This window comes from Rattus norvegicus, chromosome 17 (genome assembly GCF_036323735.1).
Source record: "Rattus norvegicus strain BN/NHsdMcwi chromosome 17, GRCr8, whole genome shotgun sequence".
NCBI classification, from domain to species: Eukaryota; Metazoa; Chordata; class Mammalia; order Rodentia; family Muridae; genus Rattus; species Rattus norvegicus.
Window position 1 is genome coordinate 40,491,963 of NC_086035.1, and position 26,975 is coordinate 40,518,937.

At 44.7% G+C, this 26,975-nt stretch overlaps 2 protein-coding genes across 24 annotated transcripts in view; one reads left to right on the top strand and one right to left on the bottom strand.

The window, feature by feature from the left end:
- On the top strand, positions 1 to 23,154 carry Mrs2 (magnesium transporter MRS2). Of its 4 annotated transcripts, NM_024001.1 has the most exon segments (11): positions 46 to 282; positions 1,969 to 2,042; positions 3,910 to 3,946; positions 5,368 to 5,480; positions 8,833 to 9,006; positions 11,221 to 11,351; positions 13,356 to 13,472; positions 15,032 to 15,184; positions 15,646 to 15,763; positions 16,716 to 16,829; positions 17,290 to 17,970. In NM_024001.1, coding segments are annotated over 11 exon segments (1,305 nt in total). In that variant the 5' UTR covers positions 46 to 119; the 3' UTR covers positions 17,401 to 17,970.
- The window catches only part of Gpld1 (glycosylphosphatidylinositol specific phospholipase D1), a 47,825-nt gene continuing 41,546 nt past the window's right edge, over positions 20,697 to 26,975 (bottom strand). For 19 of the 20 annotated variants that reach the window (XM_063276188.1, XM_063276191.1, XM_063276187.1 and 16 more), the window contains 4 exons: positions 26,365 to 26,525; positions 24,190 to 24,216; positions 24,054 to 24,104; positions 20,697 to 21,428 (listed from right to left, as the gene is read on the bottom strand). In XM_063276188.1, the coding sequence (XP_063132258.1) occupies positions 21,342 to 21,428; positions 24,054 to 24,104; positions 24,190 to 24,216; positions 26,365 to 26,525 (326 nt within the window). In that variant the 3' untranslated portion in view covers positions 20,697 to 21,341. Of the gene's footprint in view, positions 21,429 to 24,053; positions 24,105 to 24,189; positions 24,217 to 26,364; positions 26,526 to 26,975 lie in introns of those variants that run through there. The other variant, XR_005495254.2, reaches the window with a different exon arrangement.

Sequence of the window (26,975 nt, forward strand, 5' to 3'; positions counted from 1 at the left end):
CGCAGGCGCGGAACTGCTTGCGCAGGCGCGGTGCGCGGTTGTCGCGGTGTACTGATCTACCCGAGTTCCCGGCATGCCGGGCCGGCGTCTTATTGCGGCTTCCCGATTGCCCGCGCGCCATGGAGTGCCTGCGCTACCTGCCCAGGCTACTGCCCCGCGCCGCGCAGTCCCGGAGCGCTCTGTGTATGGCGGCGGTGCGCCTGAGCCTCGCTGCCTGCTGTGGCCGCGCGACCCCGCTGACCTCCGGGAGCCAGAAGGCGCCGAGCACACCCCGCACTGCAGGTACGCGCGTCCCGCGGGGCCCCGCGGCCTCTGCCCCGCCTGCCCTTGGCCCCGCTGTCCTCACCGCTGCTTGGCCTCGCCAGGCTCACCCTGCCCTTAGTTCTCAGGCCAGCACTATGAGGACTTGATTGCGGTTTCTTGTTTATTGAGACAGGGTCTCCGTGTATGGCCCAGGCTGACAGCCAACTGACAGCAAGCAGTCCTGTCTCATCCTTCTGAATGAAGCGGTTAGAAGCGTTAACCGCCTCGTTCGGCTACTTTTGTTTGTTTTGTTGTTGTTTTAAATTTAGCGTTTAAGTGCCTTTCTCTGAGTTTGCATGTGGAGGTAAGATGACAGCTTGCTTGAGTCAGTTGTCTAACTCAAGGCTTGACAGCATGGCATGCATTTTGCTAGCCTAGCCATCTGCTCAGCCCAAAGTAATGGGTTTCATTACAGTACTTTAATACATACTTTTCCCTGACACCCCTCATCCTACTGGCCCTTTTACTTCCTCATGCCCCCTTCTACTTTTGTGTCTCAGAATTCTATAAAGTGGAGCTTTCATTTGTTTTAAGACATGGTCTCACTCTAGCCCTAGCTGGCTTGAAACCCGCAGTAAAGCCCAAACCAAAGTCGATGCTGGGTGGCAGGAGCTACGATTAGCATGATTGGGATGTTATTAATTCTGTTTATTATGTTGATTTCTCCTCTGCGCACATTTATACAATTACATAGTTGCCCTGGAATAAGGTAGGGAATTCCTAGAACTAAGGTTGAATCTGAAGCCAGGCGTGAGCATTAATCCTTGCTTTAAACTATACAAGCAGACAGTCAAGGGAGCAAAAACGCTGGGTAAAGACAGGAGTCTTTGCTGATGCTTTTGTCAACCAGTGGGGAAACCTGAAGATGGGCTGGAGAGATGGCTCAGCCGTTAAGAGCACTGACTGCTCTTCCAGAGTCCTGAGTTCAATTCCCAGCAACCACATGGTGGCTCAACCATCTGTAATGTATACTACTCACTTAAAATAAATAAGTAAATCTCTTTTTAAAAGAGAAAAGAAACCTGAAGACAGTGTTTCTGCAAATGTGATTGCCCAGAAACAGACCTAACAGAAATAGTTTGGGGCCCCCCCCTTTTTTTTTTCAAATTGTACTTAAATTTTTTTCATAATGAGCTGCTGTCAGTCAACACCCCCTCCCCCATACCTGGTCTTTTTGTTACATGCTTTTATTTTTTCCTCCCTTGGTAATGCTTGGGAACTAAGTGGTCTCTAAAACACAGGAACTCAAATTTGGACACTTGTTCAGTCCTTAGAGCTTACATGGTGGAAGGAAAAGTAGACTTCTGACCTCCACAGTACTCAAACACACCCAATAGACAAATGTAGGTTTCATTTTATTACTTTTGTGCAGGGCTTAGGACAAAGCTGAGGGCCTTGTGCATTTTAGACAGGCGCTGATTGCCCCAGCTCCAACTGATCTTTCTAAGTACAGAGAAAGAACAGGCCTCAGCTGTGTGAATTTAGTACATGGACGTGGTGGGTAGGATTAGCTGGAATCCTAACAGAACAAGTGTTTTCTTTTTGCAGTAGGAAAAAGTTTCAAAACATGAGTTGTTCTGAAGGCTCCGTGTACTGTGAGAGTTGCAGTTGACCTTCCAGGAAATTGGGTTAGCCCGGGGCATTCATTCTCTCATTTGTTCTTAGGTGATGTGTACCGGTTTAGAACCTCTGATGCCTCTCAAGCTACTTTAGCCAGCGTGGCCCAGGTGTTTGCTGTGGTAAGTACACAGCATCCAGTACTTGCCAGTTCTCAGGGTTAGACTGTGGGAGAAGGCATTTGTCTCTGTGACCCAAGTGCCTGAGAGATTGGTCTAGAGGTACTCTTGAAGCTTTACTAATGACTGAGGCTCTTGCTATACAGAACAGGCTGTTCGAATGACAGCTCAAAGATTTTTTCCTTTTCAATAAAATTAAGTTTGTCTGGTACATGTTAAGGGCTTCCACCAGCAACATTTCTTTTCTTTTGAGGAGGGAGGGTTGGGAGGAGAACAAGTCTCATGTAACCTAGCCTAACTTCAGACTTGCTATGTGGTCTAGGGTGATCTTGAACTTGTCCTCCTGGCTCTGCCGTCTCAGTTGTAGCATTACAGATGTGCTTCGCCGCACTGTTTTAATGCAGCACCACAGCACTTTATGCACCTGGTTATTAAACCCAGGCTTTTTGTATGCCAGGCAAGCACTCTGCCGACTGAGCCACATCCCCAACCACAACGTTTCCTTTGTGGGCACCAGACTTTATGTCAGTCTGTTTAGATCCCTTAGAAGCCGTTGAGAGGCTGGGGAGATGCTGGGCAGGCAGCTGAGGGCAGTGTTTGAGTGCATGCTGGGAAGGGTGGCCATTATCTCTAAAACTCTGAAATGATTCAGGGGGACTGAGTAAATTAGTAACACATCTCCTGTGGTCTGTGTGTACATTTATGAAATTAGGCCCTTGATGACAAAATGTTAGCCATAAGTAACCTAAATTATAAATTTCTTTTGCAGCTCATTTTGTAAGCTTTTATGGTTTCCAAAAAAGTTTTAAATCTGAGCCAGACTTCCTAAGTTTAAATCTCAGTGTGCTCTCTTTCTGTAGGGGGACTTAGACAAGTTATTGTGACATCTTGTACCTCACTTTCTCATTAATAGCTAGGAATTGTTTGTTGCCTTAGGTAATTATGAGGATTAGAGTATCATTGTGTGTTAATAAGTTTCTCTCATCTACTATATTCTTAGCTAATAAATTTAGTTTTCATGGGAAGATCTGCTGTGAATATTGACTTTTCTTAGTTTTTATTTGTCCAATAATAAATTACCAGACTCAGTTGTGAGCTACAAGCAGACATGCTGTCGGGCTGGGCTACAGGCAGACATGCTGTCGGGCTGAAGAGATGGCTAAGCACCTGCCGCTCTTCCAGGGGACAGGACTTTCACTCTCAGCACCCACACCTGGTGGCTCACAACTGCATTAGCATAAATTCCTGGGGTCTGACACCTCCTCCTGTGCCCCAGAACATATATGAACACACACAGACATGTTCATAAAAATAAAAACAAAAAAGTTAAATCACCTACTTTTTACTGAAAATGAAAATTGGCAAAACTCTGAAAATGGTGCCTCAGACACAGTGACCATCCAGTGTGTGTTATTCTTTACAGACAATCTGGGTTTAGTTAATGTTCTTAGAGATATTAGTGGATTGCTGGGAATTGAGCTCGGGACCTCTGGAAGAGCAGTCAGTGCTCTTAACCACTGAGCCATCTCTCCAACCCCATAAGTGGATTTCTTTTTTTTTTTTTTTTTTTTTTTTTTTTTGGTTCTTTTTTTCGGAGCTGGGGACCGAACCCAGGGCCTTGCGCTTCCTAGGTAAGCGCTCTACCACTGTGCTAAATTCCCTGCCCCCATAAGTGGATTTCTTAAGGACCCAAGATAAAAAGTTAGTCTATCAAGTTTATATTAGCAAGGGAATCAAAAACAGGGATTTTTCTTTTGACTTTTGCAGATATGATTTATGATTGCATTTCAATATTTTAAGGCTATTTCTCAGCATATAAGTACACTAAGTTGAGATTAAATTAATACTTGTTTTTGTGATCTGTCTTTAGACAAAGTTTGACAAAGAAGGAAACGTTACCTCTTTTGGTGAGTATCTTTACCAATGGATTAGTGAATTTGGTGAAAAATTGGAAATTGTAGTGTTTGTACAGTGTTCTTTGTGATTGCCACTGTGTTGAAGGTTTCTCCTCAGCGTTTGTTCATCAGCGCTCATGGGACTGTCAGCCCCTGTGCGTAGTTCTCCTGTTTTACTTCCTTCTGGCGGGAGCCACTTGGACTCCCAGGATACTTGAAGAGTGTTTGGAGAGCTGACTGTGGAGCTCTGTTGTCTTCCCCTCTGTTTCTTCTGTAAGTCTCCCCTACACAACTCTCCAAGCAGAATTACATAGCCCTCCATCCCCACCCCATCACTGCAGTGGAGAGAAGGAAGTGGTAGTCTGCACTGGTAGTCTGCCTCTGACCAGCTGCTCCTAAAAACAGAGCTAGGTGTTACTTTCCTGAGTGGCTTGAGTTTCACCTCTCCCCTAGCCCTGTGGTCCTGTTCATCGTTGCTTATGTCCTTTAGCTTTTCGGCTTACAGCTCTGTTGGAGGTATGATTTGACACAGAAACAAACTACTACTGTCCCCAGCCTATCACAAGTTTCTCTGGTCTACTATATTCTTAGCTAATAAATTTGGTTTTCAGATGGAAAGATCTGCTGTGAGTATTGACTTTTCTTGGTTTTTATTTGTCCAATAATAAATCTCCAAACTCATTTTATTCACAGATTCAAAACCCTGAATATGACTCTATAGTGGTAAAAATAGAAAATGTAAGGGCTAGAGAAATGTCTCAGCATTTAAAAGCACGTGTTGCTCTTGAGAAGAACCCAGGTTCAATTTTAGCATCCACACAGTAGTTCACAACCATCAGTGACGTTAGTTCCAGGGGATCCAGTGTGGCATTCTGGCCTCCACAGGCATCAACATGTGATACATGGCTATATATATAGGTAAACACTAATATATAGAAATAAATCTACAAAACTAGTTGATAAAAATGTGTGTTCAAGAAGAAATGGCTATGGGCTGGAGATGTAGCTCAGTTAGTAGAGGCTTGCCAAAAATACAGGAGTACCTAGATTCAGTCTCCAGCGTTAACTGTGTGAGTTTGAGGTCATTCTTCAGTTCTTAAGGATATTTAAGTAGCTCAAGGCCAGCCTGGGATATGTGACATCCTGTCAGAGAAGAAGACTATGTCCAGAGATGAAAATTGCTGCTGTAGGTTCTTCTCCTGCTTGGTTATGGTTTTGATATTGGTTCCCAGTGGACTGTTGAGCACAGTGAAATATTACAAAAGAGAGAGGAGAACTTGAGTTCACATGAATCGGCTTTAAGGTTAGGATGGGTATTAAAGTCGCTCCTAAACCTGTGTGTGATAGCAGTAGAAAGTGCACTGATGAGGCTGGGGACAGTGTTGGAGCCGTGCTCCTCAGGTGCTTAGTTTTACCCACTGTTTCTCTTACAGAGAGGAAGAAAACTGAACTATACCATGAGTTAGCACTCCAGGCCAGAGACTTGAGGTTTCAGCACGTAATGAGCATCACTACCAGAAACAACAGGATCATCATGAGGATGGAGGTAAGGGCCGTGCTGCTGTGCTCAGCAGAGTCCTGGCCATCATCCTCAGTATGTGGGTTAAAGACACTGCAGAGCTGGGGTAGTGCGCTTCCCTTTAATCCCCCCACACAGAGGCAGGCGGATCTCTGAGTTCAAGGCCAGCTTGGTCTACATAAAAAGTTCCAGGACAGCTAGGGCTGTGTAAAGAAACCCTGTTTCAAGAGAAGAAAGACAGACAGACAAACTTTAGAAGGCAGTGAGATTTTTGTTACTGAATGCATTGTAAGGGGAGAACTCTTTGCATGAACTGTGTTATACGTTCATCCGGCATAATGTTGCTCTCTTTTGTGTTGGGAAAGTTTTCACTGTGGTCTTCACTGGCCCTTGAAATTCATCTGTAGTTTCTGAAATTACACAAGCTTGATATTTATTTATTCATAAAGATGTCGTGTGGCCAAGGCTACTGTAAGCTTGCTGTGTCACTGGGAAGGAGGCTGATCCCCTGATCATGCTGCCTTTGCCTCTTCCAGTGATGGGGTCACAGGTGCGGGCTGCCCAGCAGCTAACAGAGATGGTGGCTGACAGAGATGGTGCTGTTTGTGTCCTGTAAGGAACAATTATAGTATGGCCTTAGCACCAAGAAGCATCTGCTTTTTTTAAGTATACTAGAAGTGTCTGTTGACTCTTAAAACCTTGGTTTACATTTGTATCTAACACTTTCTAAAAATCATCACACTTCACTTGCATACTCAGAAGACACTGAGTGTATTGAATTTCTCTAGTTAACATGAACCTCAGTGTTCAAACCTGTGAGAGCATGTAGTCCTGAAATAAACGACAGACCATCAGTGGTGATGAGCCCTAAAGTGTGCATGTACTTGCTTTTTTTTTTTTTTAGATTTATTTTATTTATTATATATAAGTACACTGTAGCTGTCTTCAGATACACCAGAAGAGGGCACCAGATCTCATTACAGATTGTTGTGAGCCACCATGTGGTTGCTGGGAATTGAACTCAGGACCTCTGGAAGAGCAGTCGGGTGCTCTTAACCACTGAGACATCTCTCCAGCCCCATGTACTTGCTTTTTAAATTTGTCTTAGATCAGATTTTTTGTCCTTTAATCTAGTTTAATCAAAATGACCACAACAGAAGCAATCTGCTCCCAAATGATTTTTTCTCTAGAAAATATTCCTTGCTCTTGTTATCAAGAACACTTCTAAACAGGATCTCTTTGAATAGATAAGTGCATGTGAGATGCAGTAAGTTAAACAGGATGTTAAACTGTGGAAATGTTATACTACACAGAAGGATGGATACATGGATGGACGGACAGACAGATGGACAAACAGACTGACTGACTATACTACACGGATGGATGGATGGATGGATGGATGGATGGATGGATGGATGGATGGATGGATGGATGTATAGATATGTAGGTAGATAGATAAGTAGATAGACTATACTACACAGATAAATATGTAGGTAGATAGATAGGTAGATATCTAGGTAACACTATATAACCTCTCAACTTTTTGAATGAATATTTTCATAGTTAAATGTTAGAAGGTAGTTATAAAAAAGATGAGTCCAAATATCTGTGTTATGAATAAAGTAGTCACAAACTATCAAATCTTATTTTTTTTTTTAGGTTTTTTTTTTTAATTTATTATAACTTTTTTTTTTTAAGATTTATTTACTTTATATATGTGAGTACACTGTCACTGTCTTTAGACACACCAGAAGAGGGCATCAGATTCCATCACAGATGGTTGTGAGCCACCTTGTGGTTGCTGGGAATTGATTGAACTCAGGATCTCTGGAAGAACAGTCAGTGCTCTTAACATCTGAGCCCTCTTTCCAGCCCTTATTGTAACTTTTAATTTTCATTTTATATGTAAAGGTGTTTTCCGTGCATATATATCTGTGTACCACATAAAGGGCCCTCAGAGGCCCAAACTGGTTGTGGACCACAATGTGGGTGCCGGGAATCAAACCTGTGTCTCCTAGAAGAACAGCCACTTCTCCTAAGTACTGAGTCTTCCTTTATATGTAACCCTGGCTATTCACACCTTGTTAGAAATGTTTCTCATTTCATGCTGTTGTAGTTTGAAGCACTGAGGCTTGTCCATAATTTCAAATTAACTCAATAAATTGGTGCTATTTTCAAAAGGAACTATTTCCGTTTGGGCCAAACTACTACAATTAAACTAAATCACTTCTAAAAGTCTACCAAAATTTAAATTTCAAAGTTCAAGAACCATTTTACTGGCATTTAGGAGGGGGAAACAGCAGAGCAGATGTCAGAAGGAAAGGGAATGCACATGTTGAGAAATGGTTCAGTGATTAGAGCACTTGTTGCTCCTGCATAGAACCAGGATCTGATTTCCAGACCCCACAGAGTGGTTAATGACCATCCATAATTCAAGTTCTAGGAGATCTGATGCCCTCTTCTGACTTAACACAGGCACCAAGCACACAGGTGGTACATATATGTACACTCAGACAAAGCACAAGTAAAATAAAATGATTAAGTCTAATTTCAAGAAAGAGTTTATTTTGCCTTTTGAGTTGGGGCCCAGGAAAGCAGGCAGGACAGCCGGAGCTGTTGGCAGAGCAGCTGCATGTAGGGCTGGGTAGGAGGGTTAGAAAGAGCGCAGTGAGGATGTCCAGAGCAGGAGTAAACAGGCCTCGTGTGGTGTGGGCTGGTATGCACATGAAATACAGACGTGGGAAGGAAAGCTATGTTGTTGAGTCAGAGCTCTTCTAAGCCGCAGGCCTAGTAATGGGATCTGCAGGTTGGTTTTATTCTCTTCAGATAGCAGTCTTCACACCTCAGCTCCCAAGTACTGGCATGCAAGCTGGCCTCTCCCGTGCTAAACTGCCTGCGAGATCGTTTTAGGGAGCTTTATCTTTCACTCTTTCCTTAGTTTCTCATAGAGTCCTGGCAGATGTCTTGCTTTGGAGGTGGATTTTTTGAGACAGTTTCATGTACAGCAGACTGGCTGTGAACTTGCTCTGTAGCTGAGCATGTCTTTGAACATCTGTTTTCTTCCACCTTCCAGCTGCTGGAATGGAATTGTGGGGCTACATCTGCCACACCTGTGTGATCCCAGGTCTTCTGAGAGCAGCTTAGAATTACTGAGATATACATACATTTGAATTTTCTTCCTGTAGAAAAATATTCCTTAATTTTATTATTATTTATTTTTAGAAAACCAAATGAGCATTGATTTGGTTTAGTTTTAGTCCAAAATTAGTAAAATGAACTCAGTTTTGTGAATTTCCTCTTTCCTTCAGCTTGATAACTTGCATCTCTATGAGTGTGTGTATATGTGTGTACACATACATTCTTTCTCTTGCTTTTCCAGTACTTGAAGGCTGTGATAACTCCAGAGTATCTTCTGATACTAGATTATCGGAATTTAAACTTGGAGCACTGGCTGTTCCGGGAACTGCCATCACAGCTGGCTGGAGAAGGTCAGCTCGTTACGTACCCGTTACCGTTTGAGTTCAGAGCTATTGAAGCACTCCTGCAGTACTGGGTAAGCCTGATGTCATGCAGTGTCTGGAGCTCGGGCTGGTCTCAGAAGACTCGAGTATGAAGACGGGAGGTTAGGGAGTATCGCTCAGAGCCTCCAAGACCAAATCTCAGCACAAAGGAGATTTATTTGCCCCAGAGGTTCAGAAGACAGGGAATCTGAGACTAAGACGAGAGATAGAGGCAAGGGAGAGAGAAGAGGAGTATTTATTTGTCCAGGAGGAAGACAAAGGCCTGCCTCTGGATAGAGAGGAGACAGATGAGGCACACAGAACAATCACAGTGTTTATAAAGGTAAAAGGGGAAACCCCGTTTTAAGATGATGTCTCAGTCAGAGTTTCTATTCCTGCACAAACATATGACCTAGAAGCACGTTGGGGAGGAAAGGGTTAATTCAGCTTACACTTCCACATTGCTGTTCATCACCAAAGGAGGTCAGGACTGGAGCTCAAGCAGATTAGGAGGCAGGAGCTGATGCAGAGGCCATGGAGGGATGTTACTTACTGGCCTGCTTCCCCTGGCTTACTCAGCTTGCTCTCTTATAGAACCCAGGACCACCAGCCCAGGGATGGCACCACCCACCATGGGCCCTCCCCACTTGATCACTAATTGAGAAAATGCCTTACAGCTGGATCTCATGGAGGCATTTCCTCAAGGGAGGCTCCTTTCTCTGTGGTAACTCCAGCTTGTGTCAAGTTGACACACAAAACCAGGCAGTACAGATGAGGTATTCAATTTTAACTGGGCATGTTAATTAGGTGAGCCAAAGGGGGCTTTAGTCTACTGGACTTCAATATCCTTGGTAGTGGCCAAGTAAGGGAATGGACCTTGGTGGCCGGCTTTAGGACTGTAATCCAACAGTTTTAGCAAGGCAGGGGGAGTGGAAGAGAATGGCAAGGCCTGCCAAGCCTTGCTCACCAGAGCATGGCCAGAGTCCCTTCAAAAGTGAGTTAGTATTGATTATTTCAAAGCCGATTTCCACAGCCACATTCGAGTCACCTGTAAGGCTCCTCCAAGGACTTGGAACTTCATTTTCCCAATGAATGAGCCAGTCGAACGAAAGACGCTTAAGAGGAAACTGAGGACGTACATTTCAAATTGGCTCCCTTTTATACACTTCTGTGATTTTTTACGTTTTTGTTTGTTGGATTGGGATCCTGCTGTATACCAGGCTAAGGAGGTCCACCTGCTTCACCCTCTCTAGTGCTGGGCTTACAGGTGTATGGCACACGGTCTGCACTTTCAGGAACCATATCATGGGATGAGTCACATTTATAGTCTTAATTCTGCTACTTAATTCTGTTAGTCTTGTGTCATTTGTCAGTTTGTGTGGAGGTATCTTGATCTTAGCCATATCCTGTCATCCGTTAGTTCCTGTGGATTAACAGCTGTGCTTGTGTTAGCTTAAGAAAAGCATACTTTGGACTCTACAGTGATTTAATGTCTCTTTTTAAAGTCCAAGTGACACCATCTCTCCTCCCACTTCCAAGGCCTGGAATTAGAGGCACATGACAACATATCCAGTTTATTCAGTGCTGTGGGTCTGACCCAAGACTTCATGCATGTTAGGCAAGCTCTCTGCCACCTGACCTGCAGCTCCAAACCAAGTCTCAGTTGTTAAGATGCCACCGTCCATAGCAATTTTGAACTGTGCTCTGTTTACATAAAACATAGCTATAACCAATGTGAAATGCGTGCTTCAACATGGGATTTCAGATTTTTATTTATTGTGTATGTTTGTGTAGCTATGTGTGTGCACATGTGTGTAGGTGCCAGTAGAGGTCAGGGGCATTGGATCTCCTGGAGTCGGAGTTGCACACAGTCGTGAGCTGCCAGGCATGAGCTATTGGAATCTAATTCTGGTCTTCAGGCAGAGCAGAAAGTGCTCTTGACCCCTGAGCTATCTCTACAGTCCCAAGGATATCAGATTTTTGTTTTAACAAATCATCCCCTAGTCCTTTCGTAGCAGCTGTCTAGAGGAAGACTGTTGTGAGAGTTAATCCAGAGCCAGTGGCAGCATTACATGTTGTTCTTCTAACCCAGAAGATTGGCTTTTGATTCATCTCTATATAGATAGGTGTTCCAGCAGGGGCCATGTTCTGAAATGCTGTCAGGTTTTTTAGCTAGTACAATTGTCTGTGTTTAATCAGAGGCTTCACTGATCCTAAGTTCTAAAAAGGTTGTTTTAATTCTTATGAAAGGCCATGTTGTTATCTAGATCAACACCCTTCAGGGGAAACTAAGCATCCTGCAGCCACTGATCCTGGAGACCCTGGATGCATTAGTGGACCCCAAGCACTCTTCTGTTGACAGAAGCAAACTGCATGTCCTACTCCAAAACGGCAAAAGGTAAATCTGGGCAAACCAGGGGTTAGAGACAGAGACTTTCAGCTTGTCTCTCGATGTCCACAGTGATGGCTGCCGTACACGCACATGTGAGACTAGTGTGCTTCTTGTTTATGAATGGTGACAACTTCCCCTGCTGTGCTCAGGGTGTCAGCGTCCCCATACTTTACTTTCTTTTGGGGGAGGGGCTCCAAGGAGGATGAGCCTACTTTATTCCATATGCCAGTCTGACGTTGACCTGAGTGAAATTTGGACTTGCTGCAGTCTCCTGCCTTAGCCCCCTCAGTGCTGGGATTTAGTTTTTATATGAAAATGTATGTTTGTTTTTTTTAAGTGGTACAGGTGGGAGATTGAAGTAAAAAGAACACAGTCTAATGTTGTTCAGAAAGATACTGCACAAAACATTGTTACAGCCCATCTGTCATCCCATTCAGTTGTTAATGCTATCTTTATAGCAGATTCACTGATCTAAATCCAGAGTCACATGTCCCCACTCCATGTTCATTTTCTAAAATCATAACTCAGCCAAGGATTTAAATTTTGCCTCAATTAATTTGTGTCATAATTTAAATAAAAATACTCTGAGAATTGTACTCCCCAACTGTGACTGAAAATTTAACACCTAAGGGCTGTGACTGATATATATATTTTTTAATTAAAATTTTATTGGGGGCAGGGAGAATATATGTATATGTGTGGAAGTCAGGAAAGCTTGTTGGAATTAATTTCTTCTTTCTACCATGTAAATCCAATGGATTGAACATAGGTCATCAGGTTTTCCAATAGGCACCTTAACCTTTTTGACCCTTCTTACTGGCCCTAGTTTAAAACTAAAAATTAATATTTGTTTATTTTATATGTATGGTTGTTTTGCCTACATATACTTAAATGTGCACCATGTGTGTGTCTGGTGCCTGAGACGTTCAGGAGACATCAGATCCTCTGGAGTTGACTACAGATGATCATAAGCCACCATATGGTGCTAGGGCCCAAACTTGGATCCTCTGCAAGAACAGCCAGTGATCAGAATGCTCAGCCATCCATCCCTTAAGCCTCCATCCTCAGTTAAAACTTTAAAAGGCACTGTTGTTTGTGTTGTTGATGCAGTGTTGGAATGGTTTTATCAGTTAAGCTCCAGAGTGGAGAGACGGTTCAGTAGAAATAAGATGCTCTTTCAGAAGACCTGAGTTCCATTCCCAACACCATATCTGGTGGCCCACAACCACCTGTAACTCCAGCTCCAAGAAGCCTCAGTAGGCACACAATAGGACATGTGGCATAGGCACACACACAGACACATAAATATAAGTACTTTTTAAAAAGAATGTGCAAAGCTAGATATGGAATCTCACATGTAATCCCAGCACTCAGCAGTCTAAAGCAGGAGGATTGCCTCAAGTTGGAGGCTAGCCTAGGCTACAGAGTTATGTCCTCTCTCAAAAAGGGGTAAGGTCAGAGGTGTAAGTAATCTGAAGGAGCCTTTGCCTGTCGTGAACGAGGCAAAGCATGAAGGGTGCTTCAGAACTACACATAAGAACTGAATGACTTGTCCATCCCCTTCCTGTACGTATCTCACAAGCATGATTAAGAGCATCATTGTAACTTCTTCCTGACCTGCACATCATAGATTCCTTTGACTTCTCTGGCCTCTTTTTCTTACCTGTAACCTACCTCCTATAAACCTCTTGGTGCACCTCTTCAGCCATCCTCTGACTGATTCATTGTGGAGTCCTTAGCTAAGAGTAAATGCCCACAGGTTTTACCTTAGCCTTAAGTCTCTAGAACAGACCTCTAACCTTGAAAGCTACCAACGTTATATATAGAGTTGTGTCACTGGATAATTTTACTGATTTGCTTGGGTTTGGGAATGGTTAATTTGCACTATTAGTGAAATGTTTCTCACCAGTATACACTGATAGGTGGATCACTTATCAGTTGCCCTACACACTTAGAGTGAAATGATGCACATTTATGCTGCTGATCTCTGCTGTGTAACTATTCTTACAGTCTCTCTGAGTTAGAAACAGACATTAAAATCTTCAAAGAGTCAATTTTGGAGCTCTTGGATGAGGAGGAGATGCTGGAAGAACTCTGTTTAACCAAGTGGAGTGACCCGCATGTCTTGTAAGTGGAGCCTTGTGTTGTTTCTTCCTTCAGGCGAGCCTGTATTTTTCTAGATAGAGAGAATAAGTACTTTTCATTTCTAGACACTGTGTCTTGCACATGTCCCAGCTCAGTGAGGCTGCATTGAATGCACATTGCATTCTAGCTGCTGGGCTGAAGAGAACATAAATATATCACAGTTCCCCTGGGGAATGGATCACTAAGCAACACATGCACAGTGAACTAAGTTCCCTAAGAAGCAAAGGGCAATAGTCGCGTGGTAAGGAGAAGGGGGCGAGCTAGGCAGTGGGATTGGAGTCCATAAGCCTTGTCTATTATAAACATAGCTTACACATTTTTTTCTGATTTTTGAACCTAGAAATCATTTATGTTTTTAAAAACTGCTGAAAGCAGGTCCAAACACAGAGTATGAAACTCACTGTCTGATCTATACTAGTGATGCATTAAAGTCACCGGAGACCTGAGTCTACTTCTCCAGTAGGGGCCAAAGCCTGTAGAGAAATGCACTGTCTTATTGGTGGCACAGTTGTAAGTGCCCATGCTCTTCATTAGCCAACAGGCAAGGAAGGGGCTGCTGAGGTGGCTCTGCAGGGGACAGTGCCTGTGCAAGCACATCCACCTGAGTTGGATCCCTGGAGTCCATGTAAACGTGAAAGGAGGGCGCCAGCCGCACGGTGTCCTACTCCCACATCACTCACACACACCAAACAGTAACAAGTACACTGTTTTTAGTTCCCTGAAGACATAACAAACAACTCTTTCTACCCAACACTTAAGTCATACGAACATGCCATAGTAGAGGCACGATGCAACTCACTTTTACCAAATCTCTCCTTCGGGAAAGGCGATACCTTTCAGTGGATCACAGTCAGGGCTGTGGTCTCCAGACAGGCTAGAACTAGACAGTGTTAATAGGATGTGCTCAGGGAAGCAGACATCACAGTTAGGTCCTCTGTTCACTCCTCTAGGAAGGATGAAACAAACCAGCTACTGCTGTTATGACTGTATTAAAAGGGAGATGCTTTTTTTAATGTGTAGGCGTTTTGCCTATATGTATGTCTATGTACCACCTGTTTGTGTCATGCCTACAGAGGCCAGAAGTGGGCAGATCTCTGAGAACTGGAGTTACAGATGGTTGTGAGCTATCATGTGGGTGCTAGAAATCCAACCGCAGTCATCTAAAAGAAGAGCCTTAACCTTTACCCACTGAGACAATCTTCCAGGCCCAGGAAGTGTTCTTTCCAACTTAATCTGGGTTGTCTTGTGCTCCACAGTGGCCTAGGCTTGCACTTTCTCATCGGTATTCACATTTGTATTTCCAGTCACTAATGATGCGTGTTTACACGAGTCTTTTGGATTGAGGGCCTGGGCACAGTGGTTTGAACTCAGCTGAGTAGGGCTGAGTGCATCATGCTTAGGATCAGTTGACAAAGCTTCTTGCAAATGGGATGCAGTCCGAACAGGTGAGATGAGGCTAGCTCTCTCCCTGGTGACTGAAGCTGGGGGCCGGTATGTGTTGCACAGTGTCGGGTTTGTTGACTGTTGACTGTGAATTGAAGTGAGCAGAGCAGCACTGGGATTGACCACGCAGAGGAGATGGAGCTGCTGCTGGAAAACTACTACCGACTGGCTGACGACCTCTCCAATGAGGCTCGGGAGCTTCGGGTCCTGATTGATGATTCACAGAGCATTATCTTCATCAATCTAGATAGGTAAGGGCCACAGAGGTGGTAAACACTGCAGTTAGGAAGGAAGCGCTTTTTAGTAATCTTGTTTAGAAGAAGTCACACCATCACATCTGTGACTACCTCATAGTGGGCTTTATGACTGACCTACGGCCTGGCTAAAGCACTGAGGGAATGCATGGTTTATTTGGACTCGCAGTTTGAGGGAAACCTGAAGTAGCTGGTCATGTGTCCTAGTCAGGACCCAGTGAGGTGAGTGCTGTCAGCTCACCTTCCACTGTTTGCTGTCCAGGTCCCCAGCCAGGGACTGGTGCCACCTATGGAAATGGTGGGTCCCCCACCTTCTATGGTGATTGCAAACCTTGTCAAGTTTCACTGTTACCCATCACAGGAGTTCCTTTCGAGGGTGAAGAGTGACCCCATAGGCCTTCGCTCGGTTTTGCTGGATTTGGGTGCGTGCTGTTCTGAGTGGGTTGTTTTCTCTCCAGCCATCGCAATGTGATGATGAGGTTAAACCTCCAGCTGACCATGGGTACCTTCTCGCTTTCACTCTTTGGACTGATGGGAGTTGCTTTTGGCATGAATTTGGAATCTTCCCTTGAAGAGGTAAGAATGCAACTCCAAGGATTTTATTTTATAATGTTTGAATGATCAGCTTTTTTGGAAGCATATGTGTTCCCTTTCTCATTGCTGTGACAGAACACCTGGCAAAGGCAACATAAGGAGCAGAAGGTTCATCCTGGCTCCCAGTTTAAAGGAGTCACCATCCGTCACTGCAGGGAAGACAGGGTAGCAGGGCCGAAGGCGTCTGGTCACATGGTCCATACTCAGGAAGCAGGCGACTCTCCCTGTGGAAATGCCCTCCCAGAATCCAACTCCTGAGTGACTCCCAATCTAGTCAGACTGACAGTGATGGTGTCACTGGAACACAGGCTGTAACTCACTTAGAAGTCAAGCAGTTACTGTTGTCCTCGTGCTTTATTTCCTACACCATGTAAGTGCACGGGAGAAGCTAACTAACACAGCCACACTGTGAGGAGAGGTAATAAGGGATTTTGTTTTAGTTCTGTGTGTCTGGCTCTGAGCCTGGGAGTTAACATGTATAGGTCTTGTTTGATGTAGTTATCACAACTCTATAAAATAGACATATACCTCCTATTTTGTAGATGAGAAAATAGAGCCTCAGGAAACTTAAGTTGCAGATCCAGAAAACAAGCAGATTTCAACCCAAGGATGATTCCTTTCAGATTCCTACCTGCAGACCCAAGTCTTTGGTAGGGTATGGCAGCAGGACCTCCAGAGCCCAAAAATTCAGGGCCAGCCTGGGCTGCAAAGCCAAGCCTTGCCTTTACAGCATTTTCTGATAGGGGCATCATGTAGGTACAGAAGAACCCAGTTGTGAGGGGACAGAGGAGTAGCCCCATCTTGGCCGCAGTCTTTGGGCTTGGCTGCAGGCCTTGACCCTAGCTGCTTTCTATAGAGAGGTCTTCCAATGACACAGGGAATTTGTCTGTGAGGAGCTTGACCTTTTGTGACTGGAGTAAACTATTTCTTTCAGGATCATCGTGTGTTTTGGCTGATTACAGGAATTATGTTTATGGGAAGTGGCCTCATCTGGAGGAGGTTGCTTTCGTTCCTTGGAAGACAGCTGGAAGCTCCTTTGCCCCCTGTGGTATGGACTTGGGGCTCACAGCAACACTGCTGGGCTCTCTTAATCCTGGGCATAGAGTCAGGCAGCCTGGGTTTCAGTGGCCATAGGCTTTGTGACCCTGTGCAAGTTCTCCTTCCTTTCCCTTCTGCTAATCCAGTCTGCACTGTGTGCTTTAAATGATGTAGACAGTTAAGTGAGGTGAGATGCTCACAGTGAATCAGTTGGTTTCTGTAAACACTGGCAGGAATCATATGTTGAGACAGATGCTCGTCACTCTGCAGGGCTTTGCCGTAGCTGTGCTGAAATGCTGCGCTGTGTGCTCTCATGAGCGTGGGAGCCACCCCTCCTTCCCTCCCTTGTCTGTGGAGTCAGCGCTGCTGGAGGAAGTGCACAGGCACTGACCTGCATGGTACCCACTTACCATCTGGTTAGTGGCTTCTAAGAAAGACACACACTGAAACTCTTTTCCTGCTTTATTTAGATGGCCTCCTTGCCTAAAAAGACCCTTCTGGCAGATAGAAGGATGGATGTGAAAAACAGCCTCAGGCCGGAAGGACTTGGAGCAGGCAGGACTATCCTGGCAAGCCGATAGCAGCAGCCTGGCAGACAAGGATTTTTATTCTTCTGAAGCTATTATCACTTTCTGGGGGAAAACGACAACTGGTGTTTAAATTATGAATGACTAAAAATACTGTGGCATTCACAGTACTAAACTTGATCGCATCTTCAGAATTCTTTGAGACAGTGCTTTCTTTGTAAAAGGCCCAAACCCTATGTCCTACCAACTTTGAATACTGTTTATGGGCATTTTAAAGTATCGATTTATGTACTGTGAGTAGACTTATCTAGATCAGTGCCACTATACATATGGAGGAGTGTAGCTTTGTGCTGACTGCTCAGGGACTCAGCAGAGCCCGTGGCCCCGCACAGAGACTCACAGTCCCGTCAGTCTCGCTCAGGGAGGAAGGCTGGTGGATCACTTAGCCTTTTGACAAATTCTGCAATGTCAGTCCTTGGTGGAACTTTACTTCCAGGTATTTGCTTTCTTTTATATATGATGAATAAAAAAGAGGTATAATTTAATGTCAGCATACTTGGATTCCAATTAAGCAATATTGTTACTATTTTTTGATTAATTATAAATAGAACTATGGAAAGTTAAGTTTAAAGTGTTTATTCTCTTACAATTTTATAGATGTTTTGATCATTGCCTGATTTAAGAGATTGTCATGCTACCCCCTCCCCAAGAGAAAATGTATACAGCCAGCTAATGTGTTTGCCTTCCTCTCAAAGGTTAACACATGTGTTTGTCAAACAAGAACATAGCTAATGTAAGAATGGTGGAAACGCTGCCTTCCCAATCAGAAGCTCTCGTTTAAAATAAATGGCAAGGCAGGACATGGTTGGTCCCCCACCTGTACTTCTAGTCCTTGAGAGGCTGCAGCAGGAAGGTTAGGAAGAGTTTGAGGCCAGCCTGGGCTACAGAGTATGTTCTAGGCCAGTGACTGTTGCAGAGTGAGGTCCAGCCCACCTGGACTATAAAACACCAGAGGAAGTGGGGCTTCGAGTGCCGCTCGCTTGCTTGCTTGCCCAGCATGAACAAAGCTGTGGGATCAGCCCTCTAACTGCATGGTGAAGAGTCAAATTGCTGATACCATTCAGCCTGCCTTTGTGTGTTTTCAGGATTCATACAGTTGTGTGCTAAAACATTACAATAACCAAAAAGTGTGCTTCCCAAAGTAGTGCGCTTGTAAGACTGTAGTAAGGCCAGAGCAACTCTTAGCCTACAGTGTAGGAATAACGAAGAAGTGTGCCCACCCCAGACTGTGGGTGTCCCACAGGATTACTGGGCACTTAAGTGATGGAAGTAAAAATGTTACTCCAGCAGAAAACAGGTTACAAGTGAGCTCCCCTCCTGTGTGGGGCTGTGGAAAGCTGGTCTAGCACTGAACTGGCCTGGTGTCCCAGCCATGAAAGACTCTTTCATGGCTCTGAGTGAGATGCTGGAATGTGACTGTGAAAACTGTGACAGCTGAACCCTTTGACAGCATCCAGGATCGTCTCTGATGATGCCCAGATTTCACATCCCTCTTCAGCACACCCGAGAGCACCCCACTGCTGTGACCGGTCTTACACTGTGATGTCTTAGGCTTTGCTCAGCTAAGATCCATGAAAAATTGAAGTCCACTTGATCCCAGGTCGGACAGGGCTGAATCTCATTTTTCCTTGTAGTGTTAGTTTATGAGCTCAAATAAAGTTTTGATTAGTCGTGTCCCTCTTAGCAGAGGGACAAAATGTAATTACTTCGCCTTAGATAAAAGGACGGAACTGGCAGTTTGTAAAGTTTTTAAAGGCGGTTAGGTCAGGTAGGGTTTGAGTGATACTGTTTCTTAAAGGAAATATAGAATATCAAATACTGAGTTTTTGTATAAAGATATATAAATGCATAAAGATGGAAAACCAATATATAAATGTCTGTTGGTGTCTTGAGGTAAAGATCACAAAGATTATCACCAGGCTGTTTAGCTGAGTCACTTAAGCATTGTAGAGCTGATTCTTAGAACCAGTCAGTGCTTGGAGGAGGAGATGTTAATCCACCTGTTGAGGACGATGTGCAGACTGCTTATATTTTCTCTGTATCAGGTTTTTCTATGTTCTTTAGGTTGGCCTTTAAAGGGGGGTGGGCTTTAATTTCTCACAGAGGAGTCAATATATGAAGGATCCTGCTTACCTGAAGTTATGTTTGGATTTCTGTAAGCTTTAAGCTTCCTTTACCTGATGCCTGTTACGTGCTATGCTCAGACATTGAGTGAAAGACAAATCCTGTGGCCAAGGCAGCCATGTATAGACAGGCCCTCATCCATCTATTACAGAGCAAAGTCACTGGCACATTGTGGCTAGTGAGAGCATCTGCAGGGGTTGGGGGAGCTCCTTCCCGATGTGCAGGAGGCCCTGGGGTTAGCCTTGCCATTTGCCCCTTCTGCTGCCTGTGTTCTTCAGATAGGTTGGACCACTAATTAAACCAAATGTCCCTTTGTGCTTCCTGCTGTGCCTTATGGGGCTGTACAGTGCTTCAGCTAGTCTGGAGCATGTCCGTCTGTGTGACGATGAGCAGAGAGGCTGTGTCTTCTGGGGTATTTGTGTCTGTCCTGCCCCTCTTTCTCCTCCCTTGTGAGCCATTTCAGTGGAGTTGATTCTCCTTGGCCTCTTCCTCATTCTCTCTGCAGAGTCTCTGAGTGGGACCTGTCACTGTCACCATTTCCCTTACCATTTGTATTGTTCCTAGGATCAGAGGGAATATTATCTCCCTTGGCTGACAGAGAACCAGCTGGTCACTGTTTGCAGGTTTATGTGCTGGCAAATTTCTCCTGAAGTCACAATGTAGGGCTGGTATACAGAAGCTACCCAAGAATAAGTGACGCCAAAGCCTACTTCCCACTGACCCTTTGCTGGTCCCTTATGGTCACCCTGGGCTCAGGCCACACCACTCCTTTCCGCTCTGTTGATGCAGCTTGCAGCCTAGCACAGCAAAGCCCTGCCACCACTCTGTAAGACTCAAAACCACAGTGGTGAGATTGACCGCCTGTCAAAATGGTAGCTTCACAGATTTGTGAGTGAGACCGATCATCAAACCCTAGTTTCTTTTTTTTTTTTTTTTTTTTTTTTGGTTCTTTTTTTTTTTTTTTTTTTTTTTTTTCCGGAGCTGGGGACCGAACCCACGGCCTTGCGCTTCCTAGGCAAGCGCTCTACCACTGAGCTAAATCCCCAACCCCCAAACCCTAGTTTCTGTAGTTATCCTTCACTGTATAAAATGTGAGCACAGACATCCAAGTGAGGAGGGACCAGTGTGCAACCTTCCCTACAAAATATATGACAAAATACCCAAGATAACAGCCTAAAAAGAGGAAATGTTTATTTTGGCTCAGTTTCAGCCAAGTCAGCTCCAGGGTGCTTGGCCCTTTGCTTTGGGGCTGGGAAAGAAGCACTATGTCATGGCGGAGGAGAGCTGCTCATTTCACAGCAACTGGCAGTGGAGAGGCAAGGAAGGACCTGGGGTCCTGATACACCCCAGTAACATAACTTCCTCCGACAAAGACCCACTTCAGTTCCTACCTTCTTTAAGCTAAGGGCCAAGCCTTCAACATAGATTTGGGGTACATTTAAGATCCAAATAGGACCAGCCACCACGAAGAAGGATTTTATAGGAGCAATTATATGGAGAATGTTAAGAGCTAACTACACCCTTTCTACACTAGAGAGGCAGGTAATGCCGCAGAAAAGGGGGTGGGTTGATAAAGTCCCACGCACAGGCAGCAAGCTCAGAGGATTCAAAAGCACTTTAGAGGGACTTGCCCTCAAAGCCTGCTGCTCCCTCTCATCCAGTGTCCACACAGAGCTGACCGCATTTCCGGGTAGCCTGGCTGTCCAGGAGCCCCACCTCTGTCAGGTTTCACCAGAGCTCCTCTGGAGAACTACTTTGGCCATCATGGAGATGACTTGCTGAAGAGACGGGCTGATTAGGAGATGACATCTTCAATCTGAGCTGAAGCTGTAGACGTGAAGTGCCCCAGAGAGCCGGGCTCCCCAAGAACTCCTTCCAGCAGCAACGACCACTTGGTTCTGTGGAGGACACAAGACAGACAGCACTAGTGATATTCCCTCCATGAGGCAGACATCATACTGTGCTCTGAAGTGCACAGAAGAGCAATGCCAGCCACACCCCACAACCACAACTTGAGTCTCTCCCCCTTTGTTCAGACACCACTTTGTCAGATCTGATAAGTTCCAAAACCACTGTTGTGCAAGTTGACCCCAGAACCTCACTGCAGTGCATGTGACCACATCAAGTGGCACCTCCTAATACCCCAAGGTCAGTCAACAAGAGAAAATTAATCTTTTCAATTGACGAAGTGGTAATTTCTTCTCCTCCCTTATTTATGTAATTACTAGTCACTAAATGTGCTTTTACTTTGGCTATATTCTAAGTCTTCTTTCCATTTCCTGGCCAAATCATGCTCCTCCCCTAAAGTTAACCTTCCTGGCTGCTTGCCATCTCCCTGGTCTAACCATCGCAGGGGCTATTTCAAGAACCATAAGTCCTGCATGGACAGCCACTGTCTGTATCCCTGGGTCACTGCACGCTGATGTCAAAGGTCTTAGCTGCATTCTATCCTTCCATCTGAGCTGTAAGCAGGAGACCGGCCGTGTCACTGTTCTGTCTTCTCCACTGTCCACTGAGGTACCTCAGTTAATGTACTGCCGAGGCTCACCAGCTGACATGGGCAGGCTTCCTCACGAAAGTCTCCAGGCTGCCACTTCTACCAGACTCACATCCCAGGACAGAAGCCTGCCTTGAGGGTCCTACCTCAGGTCTCAGGGAAAGGCCACCGAGCTTTAATGCTGTCTCAATTGTGAGCTGGGAAAGTGAGGGTGTTAATACTGGCTCGAGTGAACTGCAATTAGGAAAGCTAACTTGTGGGGTTGTGCACTCCAGAGTTGACTGTAAAGTACTTCCAGATGACCTTGACCACAACTACCCTTGCTCAGTGTTCTTGACAATGTCTGATTTTTTGAAAGTGCATAAAATTGTAAGTAAAAGTCAGGTGTATCCTTAGAGAATCCTTCCACAAGCTTAATAACTGCTGGTTCTTGTAGCTAACCCTGAGCTTCTATCAGGGTTGTCTGTGTCAGTGAGGACTGCTGGCCACCAGAGGGCAGCTTCACTCTGGGTCTGCCAAGCACTTCCCAAGCCTTTACAGATTGCTGTCTTCACCAACAGGGCTTCCCTCACTAAGGACTCCTGCTCACATTGCTCCACGGCAGTTGTCCTATGCTGGTCTCATAGACCTACATGTGTCTTCAGGAGCAGTCACCATCCTGTCTTTGTTTAATAGCCTAGCACAGTTCTACAATACCAGTCCTGAGGTGAACAAACACTGTAGTGGGTTAGTGTAGTTTCCTTTGTTTTGACACAGGGTCTCACTCTAACTCAAGCTAACTTGGAACTCTTAAGTCCCAGGCTGGCCTCAAATTCCTACCTCAGATTCCAAGTGCTGGGATTACAGGCATGAGTTGCCACACCTGCCTCTTTAGTAGTATATATTAAGGTAAGTTTCTTAAATCTATATTAAAATGTAATCTTAATGAATGGATCCTTTAGGAGTCCCACTGCTGTTTCTTGCCTACAAGGATATTTGCATAATTATATAAAAATACAGGTACAGTAATATTCACTACAGTACAATCTGCAATAGTAAAAAAAAATGGAAATAACATAAATATGAGAATGTAATTAACTGAATCATGGAACATCCAAAAATAAAGTATTGTATAACTGTGGGAAGTATCAAGTGGTTCTTTATACTTATTTGAGAGGAATAAAGGTACAGCCGTGGCATGCATGTCTAGACCAGCAGTTCTCAACCTGTGGCTTGTGATCTCTTGGGGGATGGAATGACCCTTTCACAGGGGTCGCCTAAGACCACCAGAAAAAACAGATGTTTACAATTCATAACAGTAGCAAAATTGCAGTTATGAAGTAGCAACAAACATAATTTTATGGTTGAGGGGTCACCACAACATGAGAATTGTATTAAAGGATTTGCAAGATTGAGAGTCATTGGTCTAAACTTGTTTAAAGACTGATCAGGCACTCAGGATGTCACCCATCAGGGTGCTGCCCAGCCTGACAGACTGAGTTCAGTCTCTGGGAGCCAGGCATGGTGGGAAGAGAGAAGCAAAGTTCTCCCCAGTCCTCTGAGCACCACAAGTGTACTGTGGCACATGAGCTTGTAGCCCACACAAACATTATTGAAAAAATCAGCAGTCTGGACATTGTTACTGCAGTGGTCTGCAGATGTCATAAAGGGCAGGTGACATCTGAGGCTATGTGAGAACTCCTCTCAGAAGCCGCAGTGCAGTGTGTACAGCCATAGACAGGTCAGGAATGAGAGCAGATCCTCGGCACACATCAAACGCCCTTAAGTCATGGACTGCGACATTCAAAATTCATAAAACTTCATGTCAGGAATAATACTTCAACTATTTAGAATACGATGGCCATTTTTTTTAAAGTCAGATATAGTTGGCCCACAAGCAATCCCCTGCTAAGCCTGGCTGCAGAGTGGCAGAGGGGTGTGGGGGTCCATACTTAAAAAGTAGTGGGATTAAGTTCACATGTTCCTTCTTTTCTAAACTAAAAAGAGACTATCAGATCTGGTGTCAAAGCACAGGTCCGGTACTCACCCTTTCCTTAGACCGCACAGACACCAGTGAGCTCCCAAACCTTGAACTTGCCTGTAAAACACACATCATGGTTTGTTTAGCAGTCGGTGTAAGCACAAGGTGCTGGGGTGGGGTGTCAGGCCTTCGGGATACTTACCTCTGGAGAAATTAGCACATACTGGGCCTGGAAGAAAGAGCAGCAGGGAGACCTTCAGCATGGTACGTAATTCCTACTCACACAGAGCTTTGAGCCTGTCTGACAGCTTCGTGCTCATAGTTCAGTGTTTCCAGATTCGTTCAAGTATGCCCTTTAACCCCAGAAATTCCATTTGTAGAACCCTAGATCCTAACGCCTTATCTGTTGTAAGAAATCATTTACATGGAAATGTTGACCCTACAATTTATAATGGAATTGGCCACAATGACTAGTGATCACCACTTCAGGAAAGTCAGTTAAGTGGTTTTATTCCAAGATAAAAGAGTTGGCAGATAACAGAACCCCCCTCCCCACCCCTTAGCAGGATCTCATGTAATCCAGGCTGGCCACAAATTCACTATATAGCCAAGGCCATCCTTGAATTCCTAGTCCTCCCTCTTCTGCCTTTGGAGTACTAGAGTTACAGTTGTCACCACCATATCTACATCCGTATAGAACAATGTATACTTTCCCATAAAATCTAGGATCTGGGCTGCATCTTTTCTGTGTTTGCTCTTTGCATATTCTGCTGTTTATTGGGTTGCTGTGCATGCATATGTGCCAAGGCATGCATGTGGAGGTCAGAGGGCAACTTGAGAGTAGGTCCTCCTACCATGTGGATCCTAGGCCCCCAGGCTTGGCAGCAAGTTCCTTAGACCCTGAGCCACCTCACTACCCAATACGAGGTGAATAAGCCTTATCCAGAAGGCCTGGGGTCTCTCCAGTTGTGGAGTATCTACAGATACACAGTGAGATCTCCAGAGGATGGGCCTGAGACCACCAGGAGATATATTTGTGAGGACCACAGCCTGACCGTTCTGTCCCGTACGCTGATGGCTTTGTACATGAGACCAGTCCCCTACTGTAGAATTTCCACTTGCAATTTCATATCAGATCTTGAGAAGTCTTTGTTTTTGCAGCATTTCAGATTTTTAGACTGGGGATGCTCAGCTTGCATACCGTTTGATTAAAACTAAGCGCTTGGGAGGTTAGAAGTGGGAAGTTTGAGGCCAGCCTGGACTATACCTTTAAAAAAACAAGTTAGTTTTTGAACAAAATATGCATGTTGTGATCTTACTGGTTAAGTGTTAGAAACAGGTCTTAGGTGATTGCTGATTTTCTATATTTTTCTTATGTTACTTTTGTGTCTGGACTATATGTCAAACATATCATTTTTCTCTGCTTTCAAAAATAATATCCCTTACACATTTCAGAAGTATTACAAAATATAGTGTACAAAAAAGGAGAAAGAAAAAGAAACCGGTCTTAGTGCAGGTCCTTGGCTGCCGTCTGCAGTGTGCCTTGAACAGAAGCCCTCTGTCCTTCAGGCTCTTTGTCTGTCACTGGCATCTTCATGGCTTTGGTGCGGATTCAGCTACACAGTGCTTTATTGTGTGCGCACTAAGTAGGACATGACACTGCTCGCCTGGGATCCCTGCACCAGTTAGGCAAACGCAGGGAGACTAACACAAGCTCCAGGCCAAACAGGACTGCCTACAAGACCCTGCCTCCTCCCCACAACCCCCACAATCCTAACATTTCAAATGGTAGAAAATACTAGAAGACTATGCACTCTGGCTAATGGGAAAGCTCTGCAGGATTCAAAGGAGGTTAATTTTAATGCTCCTCTTTGTGTTCCTGTATTTCCTACATTTTTTACATTAAACTTTCATTTTGCCGTTTTAAAAAAATCCTTTTTGTTTGTTTTTGAGACAAGGTCCCACTTTGTGGCTGTGGCAGAGAACTCACTAGGTAGACCAGGCTGGCTCCAAACTCACAGACCTCAATGCCTTTCCTGGGTGCTGGGGTCAAAGGCATGTGCACTACCTTAATTTCCAAATTTAAGAACGATAATAATAATAACGAGTGATAATAACCAAGCTAAATGCTTGGAAACATAAGGAACCATCAGAGAAAGTAAAGAAGCAATACTCAAAACACAAAGGACTGCAGTGTTTGGTGAAATTCCAATGTGGGCAGAGCCTGCTTTAGCCCCCTACCCTGGGCACCTCAGGGCATGGCCAACTGTGAACAAGGTTCCAGCTCTAGAGGCAACCAGCATGGTTGTAAGCACATCCCTGACAGATGACTAGGCACTAGGCCTTCCCCATCATGGACTCCAAAGGCCTCCCTTACCTTCTCCTCTGGACATGGAGTCATCCAGGACTTGCATTTGCCTGTCACATCACCTAAGGTGGTATGCATGCCATTATAAATGTACACTCGCCCATCTTCTCCCCCAAGCAGTCCAGAAGTGACATCTGTTATCCTCAGTGGGGCAGCCATGATGATTTCATCTGTTAACACAAAGTGGAGAGAAGCATTAGGCTCCTGTCAGCCTTCCCTCCTCCACCTCAGGATCCTGAGCCTGCTTCCCATGTAATCAGTATGTGCTTCTGTCTGCCATAGCTGCCTCCAAAGTCAGCTAAAGGCCTTCGTTTCCCACTTTGTCAGCCATCAATAACGGACCCGGTGATCCTCCCACTAAGTCTTCAGGAAATGCAGTTTGTCCGTGTGCATCTAAGCTCAGGTCTAGAAGCCCTTGGAGCCAGGTGTGGCATACACATGTAGATAAAGGCAAGAGGATCAACAGTTGAAAAATCAGCCTTGGCTGCATAGGAGTTAGAAGCGAACCTGAAGTAAGTGAGGTAGTGCCTTTAAGAACAAAACAAAACATGTCTCTTGGCCCGCTGGACTGTCAGTGAGAGGCAGAAGCCGATCCATGTAACTAGGACACAGGTCCATTG

What these genes read in the sequence shown, in the direction of transcription:
- Mrs2 (XM_006253937.5), top strand. Translation starts at nt 120, where the DNA reads ATGGAGTGCCTGCGCTACCTGCCCAGGCTACTGCCCCGCGCCGCGCAG. An exon ending in GGATCATCATGAGGATGGAG is followed by an intron (nt 5,481 to 8,832) that starts GTAAGGGCCGTG and finishes TTGCTTTTCCAG; the next exon opens with TACTTGAAGGCTGTGATAAC. An exon ending in ATCTTCATCAATCTAGATAG is followed by an intron (nt 15,185 to 15,645) that starts GTAAGGGCCACA and finishes TTTTCTCTCCAG; the next exon opens with CCATCGCAATGTGATGATGA.